This window comes from Rana temporaria, chromosome 5, assembly GCF_905171775.1.
Source record: "Rana temporaria chromosome 5, aRanTem1.1, whole genome shotgun sequence".
Lineage (NCBI taxonomy): Eukaryota > Metazoa > Chordata > Amphibia > Anura > Ranidae > Rana > Rana temporaria.
The window spans coordinates 377,876,907-377,900,381 of NC_053493.1; the positions used below are offsets into that span (position 1 = coordinate 377,876,907).

A 23,475-nucleotide genomic window follows, 5' to 3' on the forward strand; every position below is an offset into this window, starting at 1 on the left:
CATATAGATATCTACATTTTAGTTATTTTTGTTTTATTTATTTTTCTTGAATCATACTTGCCTAGGTGGATGCAGCATCAGTGCCCCCGGCGCCTCTAGGACTGAGAACCAACTGACCGAACGCCCAGATCGCTTGGTTCTCATAGCTTCTCAAGCTCTCTGCCCCCTCCCTGCTCAGTGGAGCGCTGGGTTTGGAGGGGGCAGGGACTGGCTGTCTCAGAGGCTTAGCCAGGTGCTGGTCCAGGCATGTGGGCGGATCCTGACTCCATTGTTGTGATTTACACGTGCTGATATATTGTGTGTGTGTGTGTGTCTTTTTTTTTTTTTTTTTTTTATTCTACATGGCCTTGGTTTAAAAAATAAAGAAAGGCACTTATCTAAACTAATCTAGATGGATTAATCTATTTTTATCTATCTATCCTCTCTTTCACTATTGGGGGGGAATGCTGGTTTGTGTAAAATGGAAACATTGCTAGAGGGGAAGTGATTGAAGGGAACCTGAATACATCTGCAAGGGGTGCTGTTTACTCGCTTTTAAAGATGGCTCTCCAGTGCGGTTTTTCCAATCCAGCCATCAGCAACTAGTAATTTTGATGATTTAAATTGGTGTTCGTAAACCCAGGACCCTGCATTCATCATATCTCTCCCACAGTACACAGAACATGGACATGCAATTGTTTTAGTAAATATAAACTGCTAAATACTTTTTTCAGCAGTATATGGCAGTCTTATGACTTTTGTCAGTGTCTGGTTAAAGCTTGTAGGAGGAGTTTTATTCTCCCATAACTGTCCTATGAGGCTGCATGACCCCTGACTTTCTGTTTGGACAGTGCTGATTGGCCCTGTGCTGATCACATGCACACTGCCAAAAAAAACTGCACATGCTCAGTTTGTGTATTGATAGCGTGCCCCCAAGGTTCTGTACTATGAGATAAATTAGAAACTGTGGAAGGAGAGGATCAGAGAAGACAGGATCAAACAGTCTCTTTACACAATGCAGAGGGTTAACCCCTAAGATTCCACAGTGAGTATAACAAGCATGCTTTACTACATATACAGACTGATTTTACTGTTGTGGGTTTAGTAACACTTTAAGCATGCAGAACATTGGCTACACGCTTCTTTTAGGTCCTTGACTCTGGGAAGAGAATTCTGGAACCTGCGTCTTTTAACTTGGTCTTTAATTGCAGGCCCCATATTCTTTAAGGGCACTTTCACGCTGGGGCATTGGCGGTAAATCACTGCTATTAGCGGCGCTTTACAGTCGTTATAGGGGTGCTTTTAACCCCCGCTAGCGGCTGAAAAAGGGTTAAAAGCGCCGCTCCCGTAACTCTTCGGTGGTGCTGCCCATTGATTTCAATGGGCAGGGGTGCTTTAGGAACTGTCTATACACCGCTCTTAAAGCACTCCAAAGATGCTGCTTGCAGGATTTTTTTTTTTAAATGTCAAGCAAAGGCGAGGCCTTTTAGGCTGAAGTCACACCTGAGCGTAGCGTTTTTGGTAGTTTTTTTCGGCATTTGTCGCACGTATTCATGCGTGTTTGCATACAGCATCGTCCGACGTTTTTGTACATGACGTTTTTTATTTTAGCCAATAGGAAAAATTATCATATTTTCATCACTTGTTGCTATGTTTGTAGATTTTTTTTTTTTAATCTTCTGCCTGGGTGAAATGTTCTATTGATTAAAGCGACAAAACGCCCGTAGCAAACGCTCGTTGTCGCGCTAGAATCGAGTGTTTCCATTACTTTCTATGGGAAATACAAACGCTCAAACGCCCAATTCGCGCGACAAAAAAGGGTCCGGAACTTGTTTGAGCTTCAGGCGTTTTGGAGTGGGGATGTGAACCATCTCAATAGAGAATAATGTATTTTTTCCCCTCTAGCGTTTTGGAGCCTCGCGCTTCAGGCGACAAAACGCTCAGGTGTGAATGGGGCCTTACAGGCAATTTGCAGGCACTATTTTTAGCGCTATAGCGCCTGTAATGTACCTCGGCGTGAAAGTGGCCTTACTTCTAAAGTATTATGTCTAATATACTTATTATATACTTGTATACTTATTATGTAAGTGTTATATTTTGAGCATACTTTCCTGGTTGTGTAGAAGTTTCTTCTAGATATGCATTTTGTTTTTAGTTTCACACTTTTCATATTTTTTTTTTTTCTTCCCCAATTCTTAAAGGTCCGGACGCGGTAGAAAACTTAGCGGTGATCAGATAACGTTGCCAACAGCAGTAGACTACTCATCTGTTCCCAAACAGGTTTGTGCATTTTCCTATGTAAACCTTTTAATGCTCGTATTCAGAAGTACTGTGTGCCTGTTTAATAGCATTGTGTGGTGGAGGGAAACCATGGCAACCTATCAGACTGAATGGATTCGGTGACTACAGTATTTGAAATTGGTTGGATGCTCTGGGTTACTGCATTCTACACAACCACTGACTTACATTATCTGATGAGGGAGAAGAGGGCGGTCCAAAGAATCAACTTCCTGGGTAAAGATGTTGTTTCCATGGAAAAATAATCTTAAAACATATTTATTTCCTGGTGCTTTTTATTTATTTGCTCTATTATTTTGTTTGGGAGATGCAGGTGGAGCGAAGGATTGGATGAGTGTAACTCAAAACAAATAATTCTTCTCTGGTGTTAATAAATGTATCCAACCACTTAAGCCTCATACACACGATCCGTGGAATTTTGTGCTAACGGCGTTGGCCGTGAACTTGGTATGCATACAGACGGCAGAACTTTTTCAGCCAACATACACAAAACTATGTGTTTTTTCAGCTCGGTAGCGCAACCCTTTGGGCAACTTCTGCTAATGTTGTCTATGGTTAGCATTGGTTTGGAGCATGCATGTTTGTTCTTTGGATTTTTGCCCAATGGGCTTGTCTACACACGATTGGATAATTTAACAAGACACCCATCACTGGTGTCAGTGGGAATAATAGTTCCTTATCGCTCGTATCAGTGGGAGGCCCAGTGCTCTATCGTTGGGGTCAGTGGGAGGCCCAGTGCTCTATCGTTGGGGTCAGTGGGAGGCCCAGTGCTCTATCGTTGGGGTCAGTGGGAGGCCCAGTGCTCTATCGTTGGGGTGAGTGGGAGGCCCAGTGCTCTATCGTTGGGGTGAGTGGGAGGCCCAGTGCTCTATCGTTGGGGTGAGTGGGAGGCCCAGTGCTCTATCGTTGGGGTGAGTGGGAGGCCCAGTGCTCTATCGTTGGGGTGAGTGGGAGGCCCAGTGCTCTATCGTTGGGGTGAGTGGGAGGCCCAGTGCTCTATCGTTGGGGTGAGTGGGAGGCCCAGTGCTCTATCGTTGGGGTGAGTGGGAGGCCCAGTGCTCTATCGTTGGGGTGAGTGGGAGGCCCAGTGCTCTATCGTTGGGGTGAGTGGGAGGCCCAGTGCTCTATCGTTGGGGTGAGTGGGAGGCCCAGTGCTCTATCGTTGGGGTGAGTGGGAGGCCCAGTGCTCTATCGTTGGGGTGAGTGGGAGGCCCAGTGCTCTATCGTTGGGGTGAGTGGGAGGCCCAGTGCTCTATCGTTGGGGTGAGTGGGAGGCCCAGTGCTCTATCGTTGGGGTGAGTGGGAGGCCCAGTGCTCTATCGTTGGGGTGAGTGGGAGGCCCAGTGCTCTATCGTTGGGGTGAGTGGGAGGCCCAGTGCTCTATCGTTGGGGTGAGTGGGAGGCCCAGTGCTCTATCGTTGGGGTGAGTGGGAGGCCCAGTGCTCTATCGTTGGGGTGAGTGGGAGGCCCAGTGCTCTATCGTTGGGGTGAGTGGGAGGCCCAGTGCTCTATCGTTGGGGTGAGTGGGAGGCCCAGTGCTCTATCGTTGGGGTGAGTGGGAGGCCCAGTGCTCTATCGTTGGGGTGAGTGGGAGGCCCAGTGCTCTATCGTTGGGGTCAGTGGGAGGCCCAGTGCTCTATCGTTGGGGTGAGTGGGAGGCCCAGTGCTCTATCGTTGGGGTGAGTGGGAGGCCCAGTGCTCTATCGTTGGGGTGAGTGGGAGGCCCAGTGCTCTATCGTTGGGGTGAGTGGGAGGCCCAGTGCTCTATCGTTGGGGTGAGTGGGAGGCCCAGTGCTCTATCGTTGGGGTGAGTGGGAGGCCCATGCTCTATCGTTGGGGTGAGTGGGAGGCCCAGTGCTCTATCGTTGGGGTGAGTGGGAGGCCCAGTGCTCTATCGTTGGGGTGAGTGGGAGGCCCAGTGCTCTATCGTTGGGGTGAGTGGGAGGCCCAGTGCTCTATCGTTGGGGTGAGTGGGAGGCCCAGTGCTCTATCGTTGGGGTGAGTGGGAGGCCCAGTGCTCTATCGTTGGGGTGAGTGGGAGGCCCAGTGCTCTATCGTTGGGGTGAGTGGGAGGCCCAGTGCTCTATCGTTGGGGTGAGTGGGAGGCCCAGTGCTCTATCGTTGGGGTGAGTGGGAGGCCCAGTGCTCTATCGTTGGGGTGAGTGGGAGGCCCAGTGCTCTATCGTTGGGGTGAGTGGGAGGCCCAGTGCTCTATCGTTGGGGTGAGTGGGAGGCCCAGTGCTCTATCGTTGGGGTGAGTGGGGGGGACCAGTGGCTCATATATCAGTGGGAGGAATGCTGCCCCAATGACTGCATAATGGCAAGCAAGGGTCCACAGTTTGGAGACCACTGCCCCAGACAAAAACAGTTGACCCGTGCAGTGCAGGCACCGCGCCACTGCATAGGAAAATTTCTTTTTTTTTTCACTTGGCGTTGGGCCTTAACTTTTTAGTCATTTGCCAACCTATTGCAAAGTGTGACTACATTATTTATTTATTCCAGTGTTAGTGTACGTGAATTTTGTTACAGAAAGGAAACTACTGCAATTTTGCGACATTTGCATTATAGCAATGAGGAGGAAGCCATGTTGTCTCCATTTAAATTAATTCATAAATTGTAAATGCCAAACTGTTGTGGAAGATTGTCGCAAACCATTTGTGTTTAGCACCCTTTTTTTCGTGACGCTGCTTTAAAAAAAAAAAAAAACACTTGATTAATGTCCCCCCAATGAGTTGTGTAAAAGATTGCAGTAAGCTTCCTTTAGGCTGGGTTCACACTACTACACTACTTTCATCCTACTTTGCTCTGTGTTCAATGTTTCCCTATGAGAGCGTCTTGTAGCGTCCTACACAAGTCGGTCCGACTTTGAAAATGCTCCCTGTACTACTTTTGGTCCTACATTGATCCTACTTCAGGTCCATTGAATATCATTGAAGTCGGACCAAAGTAGTATCCTGTTCATGAAAGTAGGATGGATGTAGGACCGATGTAGCAGAGCAAAGTAGGATGAAAGTAGTGTAGTAGTGTGAACCCAGCCTCACAAAGGAAATGCATAGTGAGGGCGTATGTGGGCTGCCTATACTGACCGCCTGAAAGTTTTTCACTGCTTGACTAAGTCAGTGTAAAGTCAGAACTATTGATCTGCATGCTTGTTATAGGGAATGTATTGCAGGCAGGTGGGTCAGTCTGACAGCCTCCATATTACTACCTGTGAAGGTAAGGCATAACATAGAATGAATTTGTTCTCATAAAGGTGGAGGAATGGAGCTCCTGGGATGACGAGGCCCCCACAAGTGTGAAGATTGAAGGAGGAAATGGAACTTTGGCTTCAGGGGACCCAGGTGAGCCTGATTACTTCAAGGATATGACGCCAACCATCCGGAAAACCCAGAAGGTAAGACCACTTTTCTCTGTTCCATTTCATTGTATATTTTCTTATTTTGTTCTCCTTCCCAATTTGGGAGCAAAGTAAAGTATTTGTTAGTTTTGGGTGTACAGAGCGAACGTGATCCCCCCCCCCCCCCCCTCTTTTTTTTTTTTTTTTTCCCCCCACATGACAATTCCTTTCTTCACAATTGGCCTCTCTAACACAACAATGTCCCATGGGGCGAGAGGGGGACACATGCCGTGTGCAAGCTCATTGTACACAGGGTTTCTTCCCTTTTACACTCAGTGATGGACAGAGCGGTGGGTAAACAAAAGTAGGCAAAGTAAAAGCAGCTTTATGGTTAACAAAAAACCTTTCAGCTAGACTGGTCCTCAATGCATAGTCTACCTTTTTTGCAAAAATGTTATAAATGTGCCCACCTGGAATAGAATAATACAAGTTTTCTGGAGCCTGCAGTGATTGGTGTAATGCACAGGCTCCTGCAGACCTCTGTGTTCCCGGCACTTGATTGAATAGATTGATGGCAGTGCAGCCATTGGCTTTTGCTGCTGTCAATCAAATTCAATGACGCGGGGCTGAGTCCGGCATTTGTGTCTATGTACGCAAATGCTGGACTCGGGAGCACGCATGCAAGGTAGAGAGCGCTTCTCCTAGGGGCTTATCTAATGCAGGGAGGAGCCGTGAGGGACCCCAGAAGAGGATGTTTGGGCCACTCTGTGCGAAATGAGCTGCACAGTGGAGGTAAGTATGACATGTTTGTTTAAAAAAACAAACGCTCCTTTACAATCACTTTAACCTTAAATAAGTACATGTGCATTTTTTATGCGATTTACAGCGTTCCAGTGCAGGAAAAATGCAGCACGTTCTACTTTTTTTTTTTTTTGCAAACGCTGAACTATGCCATTGATAATCATATAACCTACTTTCCATGCGTTTTTGATGCAGAAAAAAAGGCACTGGACTGTATGTGGTGTGAACTGGCCCCAAGTCAGAAAAGTGACCAACGGAGGTCAGCCATTCACTGCTATATTGAATGTGTTGACTGTTCTAAAGGTTACTCGGAAAACCAGCCGCCAACTTTTTGTGAATTCAACACTCACTGGAACTTAGGGCTGTCATCGCGACAACATTTATGCCTGGGAGACATTAGGAATCCCTCTGGAATACATACAGAAACCAGCATTTAATGGCAGTTTCTGATGAACCTCCTAGCTAGTTCTCACTTGATCCAGTGCTGGGCCCGTCTATAGCGGCTCTCGCCTCTCCCATCTTTAACAGGACAGAGAGGCAGTAGTGTAAGCAGAGAGAGCGGGCGGGGGTGAGCCAGGCTGTGTTTGTCTATGCATACACACATCCTGGCTTGGGAGTGAGCCCGAATGTGTGCCCTAATAGAAAGCGGCTTCATATGAAGAGGATGAGCCAAGAGTGCTGGTGGAGAACCCCAGTAGGAGAGGATTGGGGCTTGCAAGTATGCCGTGTGTATATATATATATATATATATATATATATATATAAAAAAATTTTTAAAGAGCTGATGGTCCGCTCTCTTGCAATAGTAACTGGAGTTGTTAACTAGCCACTTGATTGCTATTACAAGCAGCGGGGAGGGAAAAAAATGTAAAAAACAAACATGATCGTCAGTCACGCATGCACGCGAACAGTGATCGCCTCATGCATGAGGTATTGCCGCGAGCGTCAGATTATGGGCAGTAATTCTAGCACTGGTCCTCCTCCTGTAGATATAAAGTGGTAACCTGTAAAGGCTTTTATAGTTTCGCCTATGGATAGTAAAAAATGTGTGACGTTTGTCGCTGCTGCGCGGGCTTGCGCAATTTTAAAGCGTGACCTCTGTTTACTTAGCGTGACAACATCTTTAAAATTTTAATGCAAAACAATTTTTTTTGTAAAACAAAGTATTTTTTCCCCACAAAAGTAGCATTTGAAAAACCGCTGCACAAATACAGTAATACCTTGAATTGCGAGCATAATTTGTTCCAGAAACGTGCTTGTAATCCAAAGCACTCTTATATCAAAGCTTTTTTTTTTTTTTCAAAAGAAATAGCGACTCGGTTGATTTTGTTCCACAACCATTTATTCATATAAAAATGATTACGGCAATACAAAATACAGTATAAAGTGTACTCTAAAAAAAATGAATCTGCATTTCAAAATGCAGTACTGTAGCTCATGTCAATGGTAGGAATACTGTATAGTACCTCTTTGGGGGGGGGGGGGGGACTGTTTTAATGTAAAAAATGAATTGCTCTCACAGTGTTAAGTAGTCTGGTGTTGATCCATGTAAAGCATCTGGTGTATATGTACAGTAAAGCCGTGGGTTTACAGCTACTTTATGTGGCCAGAGGTCCGAGGGCACCGGTGGCTCCCAGCGCTTCCTGGAGAACTCGGACACTTGGGAACTGTTGACACTTCCGGGTGCTCTGAATTCACGTTACGCCCGCCACACCCAGCTGGAGGTGTCTCCCGAGTTCTTCCAGGAAGCGCCGGGGGCCACCAGCGCCCTTCGGACCTCTGGCCACATACTGTACGCCAGCAGCGTTTCATGGATTAACACCAGACTCCTTAACATTGTGAGTGTAATTCTTTTATTTTTTTACATTAACACTATTCGCATATCAATTTTTTTTTAAATCTGCTTGTCTTGCAAAACGCTCGTATATTACGTTCCTCACAAACCAAGGTATTGCTGTACAAGTGAAATAAAAGAATTGCAAAACCCACCAATATATTCTTTAGGGCCTCCGATTTAAAAAAAAAAATCTGTTTTGGGGGTTCTAAGTAATTTTTCTGTTTTTGTATAAAAAGTGCCAGAAAATATCTGGTTTTCAAATGAACCTTTACAACCCTGGTAATTTTTTCATTTTTATTTTAAAGATTTTAGTGAATTCTCATTTTTGGTAAACCATATAGAAGAAGAACTTGGGGCGTCTCACCAGTGTGGTGATTGTACTCGGTGCGGCGAGCAAGCTGGGGGAGTGTCACCGTGACCTAGGAGAGCTGCTAATGCATTTGTGTATAAACTACAAACGGTGTAGTTCATTAAAATATTACAGTTCTGTCCAAGTCTTTGCATCAGTGAGTTGAAACAATGAATACGGGTCATAACTGGATTCACTTCTAATTTCTGCCGTCGCTATAGGTGATTATGGCAGACGATTTTCCTGCTCTATGTAACAATTGGTAGTGTCTGCTTTGAATCATTATTATTTAATGCAAATCAAGTTTTTGTAAAGTGACTCTTTAACCACTTAACCCCCGGACCATATTGCTGGTCAAAGACCAGAGCACTTTTTGCGATTCGGCACTGCGTCGCTTTAACTCACAATTGCGCGGTCGTGCGACGTGGCTCCCAAACAAAATTGGCGTCCTTTTTTTCCCCCCCACAAATAGAGCTTTCATTTGGTGGTATTTGATCACCTTTGTGTTTTTTTTTCGTTTTTGCGCTATAAACAAAAATAGAGCGACAGTTTTGAAAAAAAATAATATTTTTTACTTTACCATAATAAATATCCCCCAAAAAAAAAAAAAAAAAAAAAAATTTCCTCAGTTTAGGCCGATACGTATTCTTCTACATATTTTTCATAAAAAAAAACTTTTTTGAAATGTGTTTTTTCTGGATATATTTGTTCTTCTGACTCTCGCTGTTAAAATAAACCTACCGTTTAACCACTAAAGGACCGCCTAACGCCGATATACGTCGGCAGAATGGCACGGCTGGGCACAAGCATGTACCTGTACGTCCTCTTTAAGTCCCCAGCCGTGGGTCGCGTGCCCCTGCGACCCGGTCCGAATCTCCGTGACCGAGGGACCCAATCGGTCACAGGAGCTGAAGAACGGGGAGAGGTGTGTGTGTGTGTGTGTGTGTGTGTGTGTGTGTGTGTGTGTGTGTGTGTGTGTAAACACACCTTCCCCTTTCTTCACAGTGGCACTGTCATTGATCATCTGTTCCCTGATATAGGCAATGGCGTCACACGTCCAGCCCCGCCCCCCTACACATATGAGGTCACACTTTACCCCTTCTGCGCCCCCTAGTGGTTAACTCCCAAACTGCAATTTCTTTTCACAGTAAACAATGCATTTTTATAGCACTTTTTGCTGTGAAAATTACAATGGTCCCAAAAATGTGTCAAAATTGTCCGATGTGTCCACCATAATGTCGCAGTCGGGAATAAAATCGCTGATCGCCTCCATTAGTAGTAATAAAAAAAATATTATTAAAAATGTAATAAAACTATCCCCTATTTTGTAAACGCTATAAATTTTGTGCAAACCAATCGATAAAACGCTTATTGCGTTTTTTTTTTCTTCCAAAAATAGGGAAAATACGTATTGGCTTAAACTGAGGGGGAAAAAAAAAGTTTTATATATCTTTGGGGGATATTTGTTATAGTAAAAAATATTGCATTTTTTCCAAAGTTGTTGCTCTATTTTAGTTTATAGCGCAAAAAATAAAAACTGCAGATGTGATCAAATACCACCAAAAGAAAGCTCTATTTGTGGGGAAAAAAAGAACGCCAATTTTGTTTGGGAGTCACGTCGCACGACAGCGCAATTGTCAGTTAAAGCAAAGCAGTGCCGAATCGCAAAAAGGGGCCTGGTCCTTTACCTGCATATTGGTCCGGGTCTTAAGTGGTTAAAATTACAGACTAATCATTTCTTTGTCAGTGGGCAAATATACAAAATCGTCAGGGGGTCGTATACTTTTTCCCTCACTATATGGGGCTGCCATTGCTGACCTCTTCTTAGAGGATGATGTTGCTTTGCTGGCTCTCATGCTGATAATTTGGCTCCAATGCTTTGAGTGTCTAACAAGCATAATAAAAAAGAATTCTGACAGTTGCAATATGTCTCTCCCACGTCTTGAGATTCAACATAAGCCAGAGACAGCCAAGCAACTTGCATTTTTAGCAAAGAAAAAGAGCCGGCAATAGTGGCCCCTGTGCTTCTTTTTTTTTTTTTTTTTTTTTTTGTGCGACGGTTACTTTAATTTCTGTCTGTAGACATGGATCAGCTGTGCTCTGACTTGCCTGATATTTTATGCAGATTGTGATAAAGAAGAGAGAACCGGCCAATTACATCATCCCAGATGTTAGCCTGGGCTACTCCAGCAGACTGGCAGCCACCCAGGATATTTCCTTCATTCATCAGTCTGTAAGTATTTGCTCTTCCCTTCATGTTTTATTACAGCCACTGATCAAGCCCATCTCCTCCTTTTCGTAATCCCTCAAGCATGTTCATTGACCAGCCTTGGTGACATTTTAGATGAAGACTAACTCCGTTTAAAACGATAACGTAGTTTGTTTTGGATTTATGAATCTCTCTGGGAATTGCCAACTCTTCACCGTTCCACCCCACAGCCGTGACCCAATTGTCTAATGGTTACTAATGCTGGCCATACACTACGAAAAATTGGCTGAACCCATTTTAGAAAAACTAACATTCGGCCATGAGCGCAAACGATGGTGCCATCGTGTAATGACCGATAAATCGTTAAGAGGACATAAATAAAAAAAACATTGGTTCGTGGGGTGTGTGTTTTGTTTTTTTTAATTTTTTTTGTCAATTTATTTTTTTACATATACCTGGTGCAGACAGTTCGGGAAACACATTAACCTTTCAATTTATTGTTCGTTTGGCAGAAAATTTCCAAACTTGTCCTTCATTTTTCCGGCTCAAACGTCCCCAACGATTATCATTTTTTTTTTTTTTTTTTTTCACCCATTAACTGTCCGAAAAACAAAGTGACTGTTTTTCAGCCGATGTTTCGTATAGTGTATGGCCAGCATAACATCCCAATACATTTCAACAATTTATTGTGAACGCTTAAAAGAGAAGTATTGGGATTGGTTTGCGTTCTCTTTTTTTTTTTGCATTCTACTTTCTGCATCTGTCCCTCATCAGCTCTAAAGCCCCATACACACTATCAGTTTTCCTGCAGGTTTTTCCTCTTCAGGTTTACCAAAACCATCTAATATGAGGTCAAACCTTAAGAGTTTCAATTTGTATGCAATCAGGCAGGCCCTTGCACTACATGATTTTGGTAAACCTGAAGAGAAAAACCTGCAGGAAAACTGATAGTGTGTATCGGGCTTAAGACTGAGAACAGAGTGATCTAATGGCACAGCTCGCTCGGTTCTCAGTTTCCTAAGCAGACAGCTGGTGACTCTCTGCCCCCCCCCCCCCCGCTCACTGGAGTGCTGGGCTGTGGAGGGGGCAGGAGCGGCCGGCTCAGGTTCTCAGCGGCTCGCTTAGAGGCTGAGCCGGGTGCAGTTCCAGCCTTGTTGGCGGATCCTGACTTAATTGTCGAGACCTTGTTTGAGCCTTGATCGGCTCTGTGACGTCGGCTGACAGCGGGCTTCAGCTGTCTACGAAAAATGAGTCGCACGAATGCAGAACGATCTGTGATTCACAGGAGACGTATAGCCAAACAAGCTTTGGTTGTACTTCTCTTTTAATGTCACAGCTTTATCGACAAATCGATTGAGGCATGGACTTCACTGGACCTCTGACGTTATGCTGTGGTGTCTGGCCCCAAACTGTCAGTAGCAAACCCTTTTAGGCCTCTTTCACACGGGGCAGATCAATAATGATCCTCCCCGTGCACCTCCGCTTGCTCAGCGGGGATCGTTCCGTTGATCACCGCTGAGCTGGCGAATGACAGGGCGGTCCCCGCACACTGTGCAGGGACCGCCCTGTCTTTTCTCCGCTCTCCCCTATGGGGGGATCGGATTAACACGGACCGTATGTCCGTGTTCATCCGATCCGCCAGACGGATGGAATAGTAGGTTTTTCCTCGGTCACACTTTGGCGGGTTGGATGCCAGCGGGCATGTCACCGCTGACATCCGCGGCTCCATAGAGGAGCACGGAGCGCCGTACAGGTCCGCAAAAAAAACTGACAGGCGGACCTGTACGGACGCTCAATGTGAAAGAGCCCTTAAGAATTCAACATAAGAACCTGAATGACAATAAATGGCGCTCAGTGCTTAAAGTGTTGCTGTAAAGCATGCTTGTTATACTGTCTAAGGGGTTAATCCTTTGCATTATGTAAAAAGGCTATTTGATCCTCCCCTTCTTTTACTGTCCCCAATTCATCTGCTGATGGAACAGAGCCTTTGGGGCACTTGTTTGCACGTTGCTAAAGAGTGGTGTTTTTTTTTTTTTTAATGGGAGGGTGCATGTGATCAGTACACAGGGGGTCAGGGGTCATGTAGCCTCATAGGACAGTCAGAGGAGAATGAAAACTCCTCCTACAAGCTTTAACCAGTGCTCAGGTGGACACTGATAGTCACATGACTGCTATATGCTGCTGATGAGAAAAGGTATTTAGCTGTTTATATTTACTAAATATTATATTTACTAAAGTATCTGGATTTCCATGTTCTGTGGAAGACCAGATATAGTGAATTCAGGGTCCAGGGTTTAGTAACACTTTAACGCTCAAGTGCTTCCTCTATGGGCAGTAATACCAACAGGAGTAAACCATCATTGTGTATATTCCTCTGCCCAGGGGACACAAAGTATCAAACTCAAAACAAATAAAATACAAAGTAAATACCAAAGAGTGATTGAGCCGGCAGCCCTGAGCGAGACCTAAAAACCTGACACAAAAGGTGCGCTGCTGGGAATAGTGGAGGAGGTGACCCACCTGTGCAAAAACAAGAGGGGGAAGGGAAAGAGCGCAACTGCTGTAGTCCAATATATCAATGTAAGCCTTTATTGAAATGGTGTAAAAGGATCCTACTCACAAAGGTGGGTGCATCGGGAGCAAAAAAATAAAGACCGTGGGCTGCTGTTGATGCGATATCCCAAGCCGCACAAAGGATTCAGTCCATGGCTTGGTGTCCAGACTAAGTGTGTACCGACCCCTAGTGGCAGCTGAACAGCCGCCTGACGTCCTTGTGCTGAAGAAGTTCACCACAAAGATGGAAGAGGGAATGACATAAGTGTAACCTGGCAGGAAATGTACTTTTTAAAACAATGATAGTAAAGGAGGTGGAGAGCATTGATACTAAAGAAACTTCATAAAATTACTGAAGGTCCGCTTTAAAGGTACAATTTTTTTTTTTTTCCTTAATAGCTTCCTTTACCTTAGTGCAGTCCTCCTTCGCTTACCTCATCCTTCCATTTTGCTTTTAAATGTCCTTATTTCTTCTGAGAAATCCTCACTTCCTGTTCTGTCTGCAACTCCACACAGTAATGCAAGGCTTTCTTCCTGGTGTGGAGTGTCATGCTCGCCTCCTCCTTTGGACTACAGGAGAGTCAGGACGCCCACTAACACACAGCTCCTTTCTCTATCTGCAACGTAGAGAGCGTCCTGACTCTCCTGTAGTCCAAGGGAGGGGGCGAGCACGACACTCCACACCAGGGAGAAAGCCTTGCATTACTGTGTGGAGTTAGACAGAAGAACAGGAAGTGAGGATTTCTCAGAAGAAATAAGGACATTTAAAAGCAAAATGGAAGGATGAGGCAAGTGAAGGAGGACTGCACTAAGGTAAAGGAAGCTAATTGGGAAACAAAATTGTACCTTTACAACCCCTTGAAGTATTCCTTTTATTTTCTTGTGAAAAAAAGTATTCTTTTTATAGTGCAATATTATTTTTCAAACAAGAGGACATGCTCTAATATACACTATTTGGCTATATAATTAATTACACGTATCCAAGGTGTATTTATGGTTTTGGCCACTAGATGGCAATCTGACCACAATGCAGAAGAATTCTTATCCATTAGCTAGTTTTCAGCAAAGTCCCATTATCACTTCTTTTTTTTTTATTGGCCTTTATAAATAGAATTTACATTTCAGATATGAGATATGGATTAACGTGTTGATTTTATTGTATCTTGTGTGTTTTTTTTTTTTTTAATCTGTATTATTATTATTATTATTATTATTATTATTATTATTATTGTTCCTTCAATTTGTTTGCGATTTGTTTTATATTGGTGTTTATGTAACCCAGCCTGGATACCTGGCTACATTTTGTAGCCCAGAAATAGGAAGTGGCCAAGTATTATATGGCATTGCTACTTTGTTAAACATAGTATTCAATTTACTAAAGGACACCAGAGAGATTTTGATCTCTGACCACTGGGTTATGGCACCACCTTCAGGAGTCGGACACTAGGCACAGAAATGGAGCCTAGAGCGGCCCCTGACAGTGACCAAACTCCCAATCGCTGGAGGCCAGAAGTGTTCAGGAGTAAGGACCTGAGTTTGTGAATCTTGGTTCCTAGACAAGCAGACGGCCTCCTGGTGTTCGCTAGAAGAGGCCCACTGATTACCTGGATGTCCTTGTTGACACATGGTGTCTCTCCTAGGTAGTATGTAATGGCAGCGGCGGCTCTTAAGGGTGTCCCCAAATTGATCCGTATTCCCCAGTGCCCTCCCGTGGGTGTACACGCCATGCAGTCAGGCCTGTCAGTTATTTTGGGTTGTGGCTTTGCGACATACCGGTGCAAACTGGTGGCTTCTATGTATACTTGGGGCTATTCCTTTCTCTGCTGTCACCTCCTCCTGTGCCACACCTGGGGAGAGACTCTGCTTAACTGTGGGCTGTGGACCACTTGACTCCCTTGTAGATCTCTGTCCAACATGGCAAGCAGAGAGGTAGTGTGTGTGGGAGGGGGGGGATGCTCCCTGCAGCTATCTGTGGTTACTAGTGAGTCTGGACTGTCGCCCGCCCCCCCCCCCCCCCCACCTCCCTTGGGCTTCCTTGTTCTATCAGGGGCAGTGAGTCTCAGGCAGCCTGTCCTCCTCATTGTTTCATTCCGCGGTTCATCTGCATGGCAATTAAAGGGAAATCCTTAGCCTCTGTATAGCCGCCAGGTTCATGTTCACTGCCTGCTAGGTGGATGTGCAGCCACCGGAAAGGTGGTCACTTTATGGCTCATAAACGATGCTGGCTGTGGCCTAAGTATGTGAAGTCCCCCCAATGGGTTGTGGTTTCTTCTCTCATACAGACTTTTGAGCCAAGTAGCGTGCCTATAAGATTGCTTTTTGGTTCTTATGGTGGATTTCGTTCCACTATAGAACTGCCAGATTGGCTTGCGTATTTCACTAGTGCTATCCCCTAAAATAGCTCCTTTTACCTGCCTGTACTTTCATGAAGGTTTTTTTGATTGGTAATTCTCTCTCTCTCTCTCTCTCTCTCTCTCTCTCTCTCTCTCTCTCTCTCTCTCTCTCTCTCTCTCTCTCCCCCCCCTCTCTCTCTCTCTCTCTCTCTCTCTCTCTCTCTCCCCCCCCCCCCAAACAAATTGCAGCATGTGTTCACCTTACGGGGGCTAATATGTAGGTTGCCCCTGTTGTGGATCCAGCAGGGTCAATTGCAGTTGGAGCCCCCCCTTTTTAGACCATGTTCTTCTGGCAAAGTCCTGTCGTGCAACATATTGTGGTTGTGAAGCCTGTCTGGCTTGCTTGACTGGGTTAATGCCCTTAAGTGATGCAGTAGCTGGGCTGACTGCTCTCTAGTCCTGGATCATGCAGGTTTCATTAATGTAGAATGCATGGTTGGATAGGGATCTCCATCCCTATGAGGTCCCTTTTTGGTGCAGTTGAGAAAAATCTTGGGTTGCACTGCTGGATTGCAGAACCTGCCTGCTGGACTTCAGACCTGCCTCTGTCTTTGCACAAATATCAGATCTGCATGCTACTGCTGTGGGCCTTCTGGCACTAGGGGCTTTGACTTCAGTTTGTGCAATGGAACAGTTCAGGAGTTTGACCCCAACTTGTTCTTGGTCCTCACATATAGGGGCTTCCAATCCATCTTGGACCTCAAGGCTTTCTGTTTCCTATACACTCTACCCAGGAGAGAGAGAGATCTCTGACCATACATGGATCGAAATTCGAACCATTCAGCCAGTTTGACTGTAGGCAAGTTTAAGGAATGCAAGTTGCCTAATGTATGGCCTTCAGACTTGGTACAACATAGAAACAATGTTCAGCAGTGAAAGACCAGATTAACAGACTGTATCTCTATTATATGAAAATGCCAAACACAGAGTATATTACCCCATGTTCATATACGGATTGTAGCCTTGTTTGCTGTGTCTTGTGAATCAATATAATTTCTGTGCATTTCCAGGCGGAATTGGGAGACTTGGAGACGTGGCAAGAAAACACCAATGCTTGGGAGGAGGAAGATGCCACTTGGCAGGCTGAAGAGGTTTTAAGGTAACAAGCGCTTTACCACTCCTTGAATACATTTTCCCATGCATTGCTGCAGAGAACTAGAGGGGGGGGGGGGGATTTACAAAAACTAGAGTGCAAAATCTGGTGCAGCTGTGCATGGTGGCCAATCTGCTTCTAGCTTCAACTTGTTCAATTAAGCTTTGACAAAAAAAAAAAAATGAAAGCTGATTGGTTTCTATGCAGAGCTGCACCAACATTTGCACTCTCCAGTTAGGCTCTGTTCACACCAAGGCGTATATACGCCTGAAGCGCGATGCCGCAGCAGCCCCTAAGACGCTGGAGGGATGATTTTACATTGCCCTCTATGGAGATGGTTCACATCTCCACGCCGTACGCCTGCCGCCTGAAAACAAGTCCCGGACCTTTTTTTCAGGCGGCGTTCGGCATAGGAGATGTGGACCTGGGGGTAAGCTGCATTCACAATCGCAGCGTTTTGTCACCGCAAATCGCGGTACAAAACGCCGCAATTTGTCGGCGCAATTCGCGGGACAAAACACCGCGATTAGGTACGCCAAGGTGTGAATGCAGCCTTAGAGTACATCAACCCCTAGCAATGCAAAGCTGTGCATGTTCCTACTTCTCAGACCTTCATGTCAAACTGACAAAATAGCGATCGTATGATCGTGTCTTATTGACTGATACATTTTTTAATCTTGAAATACTTTGCTTTAATGATCTCTGGGCAGGAAAAGGGTAAAGAAAGCTCTAGAGGAGGCGCAGGCAGTGCTGGAAGTATTACACAGACGTACTAGAAGCCTGTACTGGGAGAAATACAGACTACTGTCTGATGTGTTGTGGAAATACTAGTTGCCCTGACTGTGAGGCTGATCTTAGGTTTCCTAGGGCACTGACCTGGAACATCAATGATGCAGGTCAGGAAAGTGATGTCGAGTCTTCTCTCTTTTGCCGCCTTGTTCTTGGTTAGTGACCCAGAAAGTATGGAAACTGTTGATTCAGCATGATACCCAGCTAGTGATCTCTATCACAGTGAACAAAGAACATTCAGTTCACTGATTTAATCCTCCAGGGCAGCCACAGCCTACAACCTCACCATTGGTGAGTCTAAGGCCCCGTACACACGACCAGACATGTTTGGCCGTGTGTAGGCACGAGCGGACCATTTTCGGGCGGATCGGACATGTACGTTCATCTGTACAGACCTACCGTACATGTCCGAGCGCCCGCCGTCCCTCGCATGCGTCGAATGACTTTGACGCATGCGTGGAAGCATTTAAAAGGCAGGCCCGCCCACGTCGCCGCGTCATTGTCGCGGCGACACCGCGGACACGCCCCGCTTATTGTTTACGCGCGGAGTTCTGTTCGATGGTGTGTACAGCCATCGAACAGAAGTCCCCGGGCAGACATGTCCGATGAAAACGGTCCGCGGACCGGTTTCATCGGACATGTCTGCTCGTGAGTACAAGGCCTTAGAAATAAGAGTGTGGGGTGCTTTTTTAGATCATGAGATTTAAATTTTCACAAGTATGAGGAAACCGATATAACCTGCTTGGCTGGGATATCCAATGTGATGCGCCACAACAGAACTAATAAAATGTAGGGTGAATTGTGCATCTATGGCTCTGATTTCATAGGATTTTTAAAAGCGGCTCAGCAGTTTCTTAGGTGGTATGTAGCTCAATCGAGGAAGGGCGAGTATAAAGCCTCATACACACGATCGGACTTCCATCTGACTTTTCCGTGGATTTCTGTCTGAGGGGCGTTGTCCGTGAACTTGTTCTGCATACACAGGGCAGGACTTTTTTTTTAGCCAACTTTCACCAAATCACGTGGGTTTTCAGATCTTTACCGCCACCCTTTGGACAACTTCTGCTATTGTTGTCTGATGTTTAGCATTGGTTCTGAGCAAGCGTGTTTGTATTTTTTGACTTGTGTACACATGATCGGATTAGCCGACGTAGAACATTTGTTGCCGGAAAGTTTGTCTGTTTTTCACAGCGAATATTTGTTTGGAGCGTACACACACAGTCGGATTGTCCAATCGAACAGGTCCGTCGGACGTTTGTCAAAGTCCGATCGTGTGTATGGGCCTTAAGACTGGCTGAGGGAGCAGGGGACACTAAAATAAATAGATAGATAGATATATAGATATATATAAAACATTTTTATTTTATTTTTTTTTACCACTTTAGCCCCGGAAGATTTTACTTTAACTGGTAATTGCGCAGTCATGCAATGCTGTACCCAAACAATGTCGTTTTTTTTTTTTTTTTTTTTTTCACAAATAGAGCTTTCTTTTGGTGGTATTTGATCACCTCTGCGGTTTTTATATTTTGCACTATAAACAAAAAAGAGCGACAATTTTGAAAAAAAAAAATTTTTTGATATATTTAAAAAAAAATTAAAAATCTTCCTCAGTTTAGGCCAATATATATATTCTACATATTTTTGGTAAAAATTCCAATAAGCGTATTTGCGCAAAAGTTTTAGCGTCGGAAAGATTTATGGCATTTTTATTTATAAAAAAAATTCTCTTGTAATGGCGGTCTGCGTGTTTTTTTTTTTTTTTTTTTTTTTTTTGCGGTATTGCGGCAGACAGATCGACACTTTTTTTGACCATTCGCATTTAAATATTCAGTGATCAGTGCTATAAAAATGCACTGATTACTGTGTTAATGTCACTGGTAGCGAAGGGGTTAACACTAGGGCAGGGCTCGACAAATCCCGGGCGCCAGGTCGCCATGGCGACTAGAAATAGGGTCCTGGCGACCATCTGGTGGTGAGCCGTTGGTATTACAAGTTATTACCACTAGATATGTGAGCTGGCACCATCTGGTGGTGGCCGTTGGTATTACAAGTTATGCATTACAAGTTAAACAGCAATTCTAATGTAATTTTTCACTATTTTCACTGCCATCTTCTTCCCTATAATTAGAACCCCCAAACATTATATATATTTTTTATCCTAACACCCTAGAGAATAAAATGGCGATCGTTGCAATACTTTCTGTCACGCCGTATTTGCGCAGCGGTCTTACAAGCGCACTTTTTTGGGAAAAAATTACACTTTTTTTAATTAAAAAATAAGACAACAGTAAAGTTATCCCCATTTTTTTTAATATTATGAAAGATAATGTTACGCCAAGTAAATTGATACCCAACATGTCACACTTCAAAATTGCGTCCGCTCGTGGAATGGCGACAAACTTTTACCCTTTAAAATCTCCATAGGCGATGTTTAAAAAAATCTACAGGTTGCATGTTTTGAGTTACGGAGGAGGACTAGGGCTAGAAATATTGCTCTCGCTCTACCAATCGCGGCGATACCTCACATGTGTGGTTTGAACACCGTTTACATATGCGGGCGCTGCTCACGTATGTGTTCGCTTCTGCGCGCAAGCTCGTCGGGACGGGGCGCGTTTTCTGGCTCCTAACTTTTTTAGCTGGCACCTAGATTCCAAGCAAATTTGTCAAACCCTGCACTAGGGGGTGATCAAGGGGTTAAATATGTGTTTTAACTGTATGGGGATAGGACTGATTAGGAGAGGAGACCTATTGTTCCTACTTGGTAGGAGCAAACGATGGGTCTCCTCTCCCCTGACAGAACAGTGATTTGTGTGTTTGCACACACAAATCCCTGTGCTGACTCTCGTGCACGCAATCGCGCGTTTCCCAGCCACACGCATCAGGTCCCCCACCGTTCAGTGGGCGTGCACCCTCTGGAGGCTCTTAAAGGGGACGATGTACCCATACAGGATTTTGTGCAGCCGTGCTATTCTGTCGCAGTATCCCTGCGTTGGGCATTTGGTAGCGGTTAAACACACACCCCTAACATAAAAGTACCTGAATGTCTTTATTACCCTCTTATGATCCCCCCCCCCCCCCCCCTCCACTGGGAATGTAAAAGGAAGGGCAACACTAGGAGCCAATCGGTATCTGCTGCAAATACCGTATTTTCCGGCGTATAAGACGACTTTTTGCATCCAAAATCATGCCCCAAAAGTCGGGGGTCGTCTTATACGCCAGGTACCTGTTGTCAGACGGCGGCGATTCCATTATTCAAAAGCCGTGCCGCCTCCTCCAGGCTGTTCTGTGATAGGCAGAACACTAATTTTCCCAGCAGAGCCTCTGTTCAGTGTTCCACCTATCACTGCCTCGGACGAGAGGAGATCCGTGATAGGCTGAACACTGAACAGAGGCTCTGCTGGGAAAATTAGTGTTCTGCCTATCACGGAACAGCCTGAGGAGGAGGCGCGTCTTTTGAATAATGGAATCGCCGCCATCTATTTGCCGGCGTATAAGACGACTCGGCATATAAGACGACCCCCTAATATATTGCTAAAAACTGTGGTTTTGGGATCTACTCACCGTATTAGACGACCCCCTTCTGCGGTAGTAATTCTTTTAAAACAAAGAGGCCGCCGCCGCCGCCGGGTGCTTTGTAAGGCTGTATGTAATGCCTTTTAAAAACGAAAATGCCGCCGCCGGGTGCTGTATGTAGTCTGTATATGCGCCGCTCAGCCAATCCCGATGCACTGTGTTGATGACGAAACATGCTAAGCCTGCTCGGATTGGCAGAGGTTATTACTCCAATCCAAGCAGGCTTAGCATGTTCTGTCATCAACACAGTGCATCGGGATTGGCTGAGCAGCGCAGAATACAGAGCGCCCGGCAGGCTGAAAACAAGCGAGCAGCTGCTTCACCCGGCGTATAAGACGACCCCCGTTTTTTGGCTGTGTAATTCCAGTGTAAAAGGTCGTCTTATACGCCGGAAAATACGGTACTCTGAAAACAGGAGAAGGTAGGGAGATCGTCGAGGCAGGGAATGGAATGGCACCTTGAGGCAGGCATAGTGGCACAGTGAGGCATGTATAATGGCACAGTAAGGCGTCGTCTTGTACAGTGAGTCTATCCCAAAACCAACATTTTAGCTGGAAAATTAGGGGGTCGTCTTATAAGCCCAGTCGTCTTATACGCCGGCAAATACGGTACATGTGCTGACAAAAAGCAGATATGCCTTTTTGTATGTTGCTCCAATCAACAGGCTGTGGCTGGGGAAGTGGCGCCATGTAATAACTCTTGGCAGAAAAAGTGGTGTCACCTACCTAGTTGTGCAATTGGCTGTATAAATCGCTATGGTAGATAGAATTACAAATCTTCTGGCTCGTAGGGCGTATGACACCTGTATTTCAACCAATCAATGTGATCTGAAGTTTTGTTGTTGTTTTGCATAGGCAGCAGAAACTTGCAGAGCGGGAAAAGAGGAGCGCAGAGCAGCAACGGAAAAAAATCGAGAAGGAGGTTCAACGGCACCTGAAGAAAGATCAAAGCAAAATCGGTGTGAAATTATCGTAACACCCGGCCGGAGATCGAATGGTAGGGCGTGATGCCGATACAGACATTTCTACACGTTTTCACGCTTCACCTCCAGCCTGGATGATGAAAACATTCTGACCATCCAGTGGCTGTGATATGTGGGGGACAGGGACCCCGTCTTTTTAAGACTTTTGACTCTACAGCGGATCACAATTGCCTCCTCAGATTCTGCATGAGACTTTTAAAATTTAAAGAAGTGGTGTAAATAATTCCTTGGTGGAAAATCTACTGCTCCCTAATGCTATGTGCAAATATGTAATTACTAAATAAAGAATTTTAAATAAATGTAATTGATTGTGATTTTTTTTTTATTTGTTTAACTGTTTCTTTTCGGGAATGATCCACCCAAAATGGATATTTTAAGTTGCAAGAGGGAATTTCATTCTGATACATGAAGCCTTTCCATTGTCTTGGATCGGTCACTTGTACCATAGAATTCTCCAAAGAATGACATAAAGTCACAATGTAGCAACTGTGGCAGGTGAGTTGAGCCAGGGGCACAGTGCAGAGGTCTGGCATTGAGTGCAAAGGCATTTGGTCACATGATCTCTGCATTAAAGGACACTAAAGCATTGCACCTGCAATCGGCAGATCACATATGCAATACAGGAGGGCTGACAGTGAATTACCTAGAGCACTCAACAGTGCCCTGGTAGTTCTTTGTAGTTCTCACATTTATTTGTATGTATCTTATTTTTTATTGTGACAGTGTGTGGGGAGAAGATCCCAGCTCGCTGTCACAATCGGGACGGGGAGTGCGGGGTTTGCTGCATCTGTAATATATTAGGAAAGGTGCACTTCTCCCAAGAAAGAGGATCTGCCAATGGCTCCCACTGCTATCCAATGAGGACAGACAGTGGCTGGGCTTCTGCACATCGCTGGAATGGGTTGGCTCAAGTAAGAAAAAGGGGGGGGCTCTGAGGGCAGCTGCAGCAAAGAAGGGTTTACCTTAAAGTGGCGTTCCACCCAAAATTGGAACTTCCACTTTTTGGAATCCCGGCCCCCCCTCGGTGTTACACTTGGCACCTTTCGGGGGGGGGGGGGGGGGGAGCAGATACATGTGCAATACAGGCATTTGCTCCCACTTCCTGGCATAGATCACCACCGTGTCCTACATCAAGTCAGGCACCTAGAAGACAGCAGGGACCAGTGAGGATGCGCAGTAGGGAACCGGAGAGTGAAACCACAATGCTTCACTTCCTGATTCCCTCACAGAGGATGGCGGCGGGGGCAGCCGAGAGCCGAGCAATTGTTTGGCTGCCTACATC

At 45.2% G+C, this 23,475-nt stretch overlaps 1 protein-coding gene across 1 annotated transcript in view; it reads left to right on the forward strand.

Annotated features, from left to right (window-relative positions):
• EBAG9 (estrogen receptor binding site associated antigen 9) overlaps positions 1-22,488 on the forward strand; it is a 33,991-nt gene extending 11,503 nt beyond the window's left edge. The window contains exons 4-8 of the mRNA XM_040354859.1: positions 2,181-2,259; positions 5,531-5,671; positions 10,727-10,834; positions 16,767-16,855; positions 22,066-22,488. Of these exons, the coding sequence (XP_040210793.1) occupies positions 2,181-2,259; positions 5,531-5,671; positions 10,727-10,834; positions 16,767-16,855; positions 22,066-22,186 (538 nt within the window). The 3' untranslated portion in view covers positions 22,187-22,488. The remainder of the gene's footprint in view (positions 1-2,180; positions 2,260-5,530; positions 5,672-10,726; positions 10,835-16,766; positions 16,856-22,065) is intronic.
• Positions 22,489-23,475: the final 987 nt, after the last annotated feature.